Source organism: Monopterus albus, unplaced genomic scaffold (assembly GCF_001952655.1).
Source record: "Monopterus albus unplaced genomic scaffold, M_albus_1.0 scaffold25.1, whole genome shotgun sequence".
NCBI classification, from domain to species: domain Eukaryota; kingdom Metazoa; phylum Chordata; class Actinopteri; order Synbranchiformes; family Synbranchidae; genus Monopterus; species Monopterus albus.
Window position 1 is genome coordinate 2,836,949 of NW_018127905.1, and position 7,579 is coordinate 2,844,527.

At 44.3% G+C, this 7,579-nt stretch overlaps 1 protein-coding gene across 1 annotated transcript in view; it reads right to left on the minus strand.

Moving 5' to 3' along the window:
- Positions 1-7,579, minus strand: part of cd99l2 (CD99 molecule-like 2) — a 19,061-nt gene that overhangs the window by 7,742 nt on the left and 3,740 nt on the right. The window contains exon 4 of the mRNA XM_020594863.1: positions 397-556. Coding sequence (XP_020450519.1) covers positions 397-556 — 160 coding nt within the window. The remainder of the gene's footprint in view (positions 1-396; positions 557-7,579) is intronic.

Sequence of the window (7,579 nt, forward strand, 5' to 3'; positions counted from 1 at the left end):
GGTGCTCCGGGCATGTCCCACCGGGAGGAGGCCCCGGGGAAGACCCAGGACACACTGGAGGGACTATGTCTCTCAGCTGACCTGGGAACGCCTCGGCATTTCCCCGGAGGAGCTGGAGGAAGTGTCTGGAGAGAGGGAAGTCTGGGCATCTTTGCTTAGACTGCTGCCCCCGCGACCCGGTCCCGGATAAGCGGAGGAAAATGGATGGATGGATGGATGGATGGATGGAGTATGTGGTTGACTTGGCAGATAAGGCAGAGAGGAGAAGCTTCACCTATGGACAATGCTTTGGTGTCAAGAAGATTCAGGAAGGGTTGCTCAAAAGGGGAACGATCTCTTTTTGGCTTGAGGAAGTAAGGCAGAACTCCCTAAGTACTGAAGACAGCTAAAGGCTACAGTCTTTGCAGGAAAAGAAGATTTTGACCTCAGAGCCTTTGCCTAGAGAGGCAGCATCAGGTCCATTCCCAATGGGTGTGAGCCTTAGTGGGGAGGACAGGCCAGGCCGTGGTGCCCTGGCTAGTCTCCCTAGTGGGATGGAGGCCAGGCAGCAGGGCCTCTACCCAGAGAGGAGAATTTTGCTATCAGAGCAAGTTCTTTTGTTTTGATTTTGGGTAAAGAGACTGACATCTCGAAGTACTGAAGAAACTTCAAGGCAAGAATCTTTGCAGGAAAAGACACGTTGCCATCAGAGTGTCTACCCAGAGAGGAAAATCTTCAAAGGGGCCACAGATGATATCCATGAATACAGAGAGACTGTGAGTGAATACATCAACTGGTGCACGTCCACATGTGCCCCACCTAGAACTGTGCATGTTTTCCCCAACCAAAAATTGGTTTAATAAGAACATAAAACAGAAAATCAGGAAGAAGCGGGAAGCTTTCAAGTCAGGGGACCAAGCGGAGTACAGGAGAGCCCAGTACGAGCTACAGAGGTGCATCAGAGCTGCAAAAACAGCATACTTCCAAAAACTGTAGAACTAGCCAGAATCAGAATCAGAATCAGCTTTATTGGCCAGGTGTGTCAGACACAAGAGGAATTTGACTCTGATACATTGACTCTCAATGTGCATGTATATATCCCCATGCAAGGGGCAAGTAAACAGTATACCAACATAAGGCTGTGTAGTATAACAAAATAAGCAGTATTAAAGAAGCAACAAACAGTGCAAACAATGCAAAATAAGCAGTATAAATAGGCAGTAAACAATATAGACAGACAAAGGAATTCTCATTGTGAAATGAGATAAATAGGAAAAAAATTGAGTACTTAAAAATAGAGACCTGTACAGATCTGTATAATCTGTACAATGTATATTTACAGGTATTGCACTGAGGGTTATTGCCCAGTCATACTGTTGTGGGACAAGTGTTCATGAGAGCGACAGCCTGGGGGAAGAAACTGTCCTTGTGCCTGGTTGTCTTAGTGCACAGTGACCTGTAACGCCATCCAGAGGGGAGGAGTTTGAACAGATTATGTCCCTGATGTGAGAGGTCTGCAGTGAACCTCTCCGCCCTCCTTTTGACCCGTGAGGTGTACAGGTCCTCCATGGAGGGCAGGCTCGCACCAGTGACCTTTTCTGCAGTCCTGACTGTCCACTGAAGTCTGTACTTGTCCTGTTTGGTTGCTGAGCTAAACCAGACAGTGATGGAGGTGCAGAGAACTGTAGAACTGTATCAGCAGCTCCTGGGGCAGGTCGAACTTTCTGAGCTGGTGCAGGAAGTACATCCTCTGCTGTGCCTTCTTGGTGATGGTCCTGATGTTGGACGTCCACTTCAGGTCCTGGGAGATAGTGGAGCCCAGGAACTTGTAGGACGGGGGAGGGCGGGTTCCTTCTTGAAGTCCACTGTCATCTCCACTGTTTTGAGCGTGTTCAGCTCCAGGTTGTTGCGGCTACACCACAGGACCAGCTGCTCAACCTCCCGTCTGTAGGCTGACTCGTCACCGTCTCAGATGAGACCAATGACTGTTGTGTCATCAGCAAACTTTAGGAGCTTGACAGAGGGGTCCTTCGAGATGCAGTTCTGGGTGTAGAGTGAAAACAGCAGAGGGGAGAGCACATATCCCTGGGGGGCACCAGTGCTTATTGTCTGGGTGCTGGATGTTGTTTTCCCCAGCCTCACCTGCTGCTTCCTGTCTGTCAGAAAGCTAGTAATCCACTGACAGGTGGGGGCAGGCACAGTGAGCTGGGTCAGTTTGGAATTAATAATACATACATGAATAACAACATGTGCAGCATGTGGCAGGGACTCCAGGCAGTCACAAACTATAGGAACAAATCAACAGCCCCCCAAGACACCATCCTCCCAGACAGCCTTAATAACTTCTATGCTAGGTTTGACAGGATGAACACAGACACCCCCTCAAACTCCCCCTGCGACCTGGGGGACACTGCTTTTCAGGTGACACACACACAGGTCCTGAAGGCCCTGAAACAGGTAAACCCCCATAAGGCGGCGGGACCAGACAGCGTCCCCCCCTAGTGTTGAGAGCCTGTGGGGATCAACTAGCTAGTGTGTATACAGAATTCTTAAACATGTCTTTAACCCAAGCAGTAATCCCTAGTCCCTCACATTTTCAAAAAATCCATTATCACAACGGTCCCTAAGACATCAGACACATCCACTCTGAATGACTTCAGGCCAGTGGCGCTCACATCAGTCACCATGAAGTGCTTAGAGAAACTGGTCCTCACACACATTAACCACATGGTCCCAGACACTGTAGACCCCCTCCAGTTTGCCTACTGCCCTAACAGATCAGTGGACGATGACGCAGCTCTGGCTTTATTCTATACCCTGAAACACCTGGACAACAGCAGTACATATGCTAGGATGCTCTTCCTGGATTACAGTTCTGCATTCAACACCATTCCCCCATGTAGGCTGATTGAGAAGCTGACAGACCTTGGGGTCCCAACTCCCACCTGTAACTGGATTCTGGACTTCCTGACTGAAAAACCACAGGTGGTGAGAATGGGAGGGCAGGTGTCTGCTGAGCTCACAATCAGCACAGGCTCACCACAGGGCTGCTGTCACAACCCCAAACTCTTCACCCTGTACACTCACAACTGTGTCTCCAACCAGGACAACACCACCATCATTAATATGCTGATGACACCAACATCCTGGGCCTCATCAAGTGGGGAGACGAGTCAGGTTACAGAAGCTTGGTGAATGACATTCTGGTTTATGGAGAGGAGAATGACCTCACCCTCAATATACGTAAACAAGACAAAAGAAATAATAATAGACTTCAGGAAGAACCCCTCCCCTCTGCTGCCTCTGACCATCAAAGGGACTGAGGTGGAGAGGGCTGACAGCCACAAGTTCCTGGGCTTGCAGGTGACATCTGACCTGAGCTGGTCACTGAACACAGCTGCCACAGTGAAGAAAGCCCAGCAGGAGCTATACTTCATCAGGCAGCTAAGGAAAGCTGGACTGAACCGTCGCCCTCTCACCCAGGCTTATAGAGGACTGGTAGAGAGCATCCTCACTACTGGCATCACAGTAACACCACATAGGCAGAGAGGAAGGCTCTTCAAAGAGTTACAGTGGGGCAAATAGTATTTGATACACTGCCGATATTTCAAGTTTTCCCACTTACAAAGGATGGTCAGATCTGTAATTTTCATCGTAGGTACACCTCAACTGTGAGAGACAGAATCTAGCTACCCTATCAGAGCTAGCTAGCTTTCATTTTTACTACCAGTAAAACACTGTTTTCCATGAAAGACAGAAAACACATAGGCTGCTGCCCTCTTCATGTGACCCAAAGATGGGTCCCCCCTCATTTTTTATGCCTTCCCGAAAACAAGCAGCCAGTTTCACACACACCACAGACACTATTTTGTGTTTACTCCTGGGCTCTTGCAGGGTACAAACTGTCATATCCCTCGTCAAAGAATGTGTGACTCTCTATAACTGTGTAATATGACATAGTGCCCATTGTATTTCAGTGAAAAAAATCACGCAGTCTGAACCAGGCAAAAGACTGCAAACAACCCAACAAAAATATAATAAATAATAGTGTGGAGCACTGTGATAGCCAAGCGCTTATGCTAAATGCCACATATTTGCAACTGCAGTTCATGTCTGGACCTAGGTTGTATGTGTCACCTATCTGCCCTCATTTCTTGACTGTCATTCTGCCAACCAACTGTTTAAAAATGGCAAATTATTACTTATTACACATTTTAATTACTAAGTTTCAAATTGTAATCCCTTAAGGCCCTTTCACACCAGACGCGAATTTAACGCGCGATTTATTCGCACGTCAATAATATTTTTCGAACCAATAACTTGTCAATGATACATTGCACACCGCCGACGTAATTTCGTGACGCGAAAAGCGACATTAATTTTTTTCGCCTCCGGGTCGATTTTTCCAACTCGTCGCGGCGACGGCAGCACTTCTGACCAATCACAATGCAGCTTGACACGTCAAATTCAACATGGCGGACCGCTTAATCCAATTTGTTTCAGCGAATTCAGTTATCTATGATTAAAAAGGACAAAAACTACAAAGATAATGAATACAAAGATAACGCATGGAGACGGATAGCAGAGGATCTTCACTTGATTGTGAACTAAACTGATTTCATTACAAATAAACCTTTTTTTTTTAACGTCGCTGTTCTGGGTCGATCGGATCCCTGTAATTATTTTTCTGTTTCATCGTGTGGGGGGGTCAACAGCACCAACAACGCTTCAAACTGTCCCACAGACATCCTGTAATAGGTCCTAAAGCGACCATGATACAACTTCAGTTCCTGTACCAATCGATGAAACTCGCCATGTTCTCTCCTTATTTTCAATATAGGATGGACCCAAAACCTTCTTTGTTTTCTTTTTTTATGTAGCAGGACAAGCAGTACATCGTCGTCGCTTGATGTGGAGTCCATCTATGTAGCGCGACGTTTTAAGAAAATATCGCTTATTCGAGTCGCGTTCGGTGTGAATACTTTTGGTGCATTAAATTCGCCTGCGTTTTTTTTCGCTTTTTCGTCTCGCTAATTCGCGTCGCGTTCGGTGTGAAAAGGCCTTTAGACTACTCAAAAAAGTAATCACATTCCTGTAACATGTTACAATGTATTGCATTACTTTCCAACACTGGTGTTCAGTGACATCAACTGCTGTAGTGGTTAATAGTAGTTAGTTTAGTAGTCATAGTGAAAAAGTTCATGTTACAGTTAAGAAATCAATGTTCCGAGCTTACATATAAAGACTGCAGAGAGGATCTTTGGGACTAAACTGCCTGCTATGGACACACTATACACACAGTGCTGTCGTAACAGAGCAGAAAACATAATCAGAGATTCACTCCACCCCGCTCACACCATGCTCAGACACAAAAACTGCACCTACAGCCTCAGGCACAGCAGGGCGGACAGTATCATCACACACAGAACAAGACTTTACAACAGCTTTTCCCTGCCACAGTAAGACTGATGGCAAATACGAAAATGTGAGAAACATGTACAATAACCCCTTATTACCTCACTAAGTGAAATACCATATCCAACTCCACTATGTGAAATACTCTGTGCAATATTTGAAGTTCACCATCTCATCTATTATCTATTATCTTATTTTTTGTATTGCGTTTTTATCTTCATTGTGTTTTTATACTATGTCACTCTTACATAACTTTATTTTCAAACTAGGTGTTCTTTTCTGGCTTGTAACCGTTTACCTGACTCCAAAGGAGAGCTGCACAAGAATTCCTATATGCCTAGACTGTCGGTTTATGCATAAATGACAAATAAAAATCTTGAATCTTGAAATGTAGGTAAAGATGAAACAAGTAAGTAAATGAAAAATAGCCATGCAATAATGACAGCAGACCATTCCCAACCCAACTCGATAACAGAGACACTCCGTTTGTGAAAGCCCTGTTTGGAACTGCTTCAGACTGTGGTCGGTAAACAGCAAAATAGTGGAACCTTGAGATAACGGTACAGTGAGCCTACCATTCCAGCTCTAACGGTTTGATTATTACCCATTTCATGTCACAGAAAAGATCATTGTTGTTCCTCTCTGTTTATTGTGTAGATAGCAGTGCAGAGATTATTTACCAGAAAAGACACAAAAACAGAGGTAAACAAAAACTATGTAACCTCATTGATTGTCACAGATAAACACTTATTGAGTGTGTGTGTGTGTCTGTATGTATAGCTGACTAGATGTTTCTGGTTCCATTACATACATTTTGATCCTTTTATGAAAAACCGCTAATTATGACAGTGTTATAGGTTTGGAATGCTACACTACGAAAAGGTCATTTCTGAAGAAATTATGTGGGAGAGGTGATAACATGCTGCTCGCTTAGAAGCTGCTGAATGTTGAAATGCTAAAGATATAAAGGTGGAGTCAAACAAAAAAAGATGACTGAAAGAAAATTACAAAGAAAGAAAAATGTAAAAAAAAAAAAAAGTCAAGTTTAATGTTATATGAAAGAGGGGAAATATAAAAGCAATTTAAAGCAACAGTACCTAATTTGGCAGTTTAATAATAATTTGGCAAGATAACTCTCCTTAGCAGGCAGCTACATCTTGTTCAGAACAGAGTCAGCAAGGACACTGGTGTTCCAGTTGCGCACCGAGAGTACTGTGTCCTTCTGTCTTCGAGAGTTTGGACTTAAAGAACCCATGGAATGCTTTACCTCGTTTTTTTTTTTTTTTTTTTGGACTTATCTACAATGTTACAATGGGTATGTGAGTTAAAGCTCAATAAATCAGGTGTACATACGTTCTAGCATTTCCATGCAGAAGCAACTCAGTTTATACATGTCTTGCAAACTCTCGCTCGGAAGACTTTTTTTCTAACAAAAGTAAGTTTTACGTAATAATTTAAGGACTTCCTTGAATGGGCATAATCTCAAGGTAGTTGCACATTCATGTGAGCTTGCCTGACATCTGTCGGTGCCATTGTAAAAGCAGAATTTTATGGCTGCACACGGTTTTGTGGATATATTTTACCTCCTGCTGTAGAGAAAAATACAGGGCCTGACGTTACTGCATGTCCAGGAATGTTCCTGTACCGAAACACGCTGTTTTACTTGACCGGGTCTAACCTACAAGTAGCCAGCCTGTGAAGCCCCCTGAGGCAGTGAATGATTTGTTAAATGGCTGGAAACGAGCAAAATGAGCATGACATGGGGACTTTAAAGTTTGGCCTTAGTAAATTACTACAATTGCCTACTGCAATTGTGAACAAACTGTGCAACAGGACATAGACTAAAGACTGTTGCCAGAGTCCAGCCACAGCCAAGAAGAAGAGAGAAAGAGAGAGCAAAAGAACAAACAAGTAAATATCAAACTGGCTTTTACTCATTGGCAAGAGCTAAAATAACCCTGTTCGCTAATAGATATTAGAGATGCACCAATTGCAATTTTCTTGGCCACTTCCAATTTCCAGTTTTTTTCAAGTCTGACCTGCTGCTTCAGATTCTGGCTGATTCCAGTTTTCTTTCTAAGAACTGTAATTTACAGCAGTGGTCCCCAACCCCCGGGCCGCGGACCGGTACCGGTCCGTGGATCAATTGGTACCGGGCCGCACAAGAAATCATTAATTATTTCCG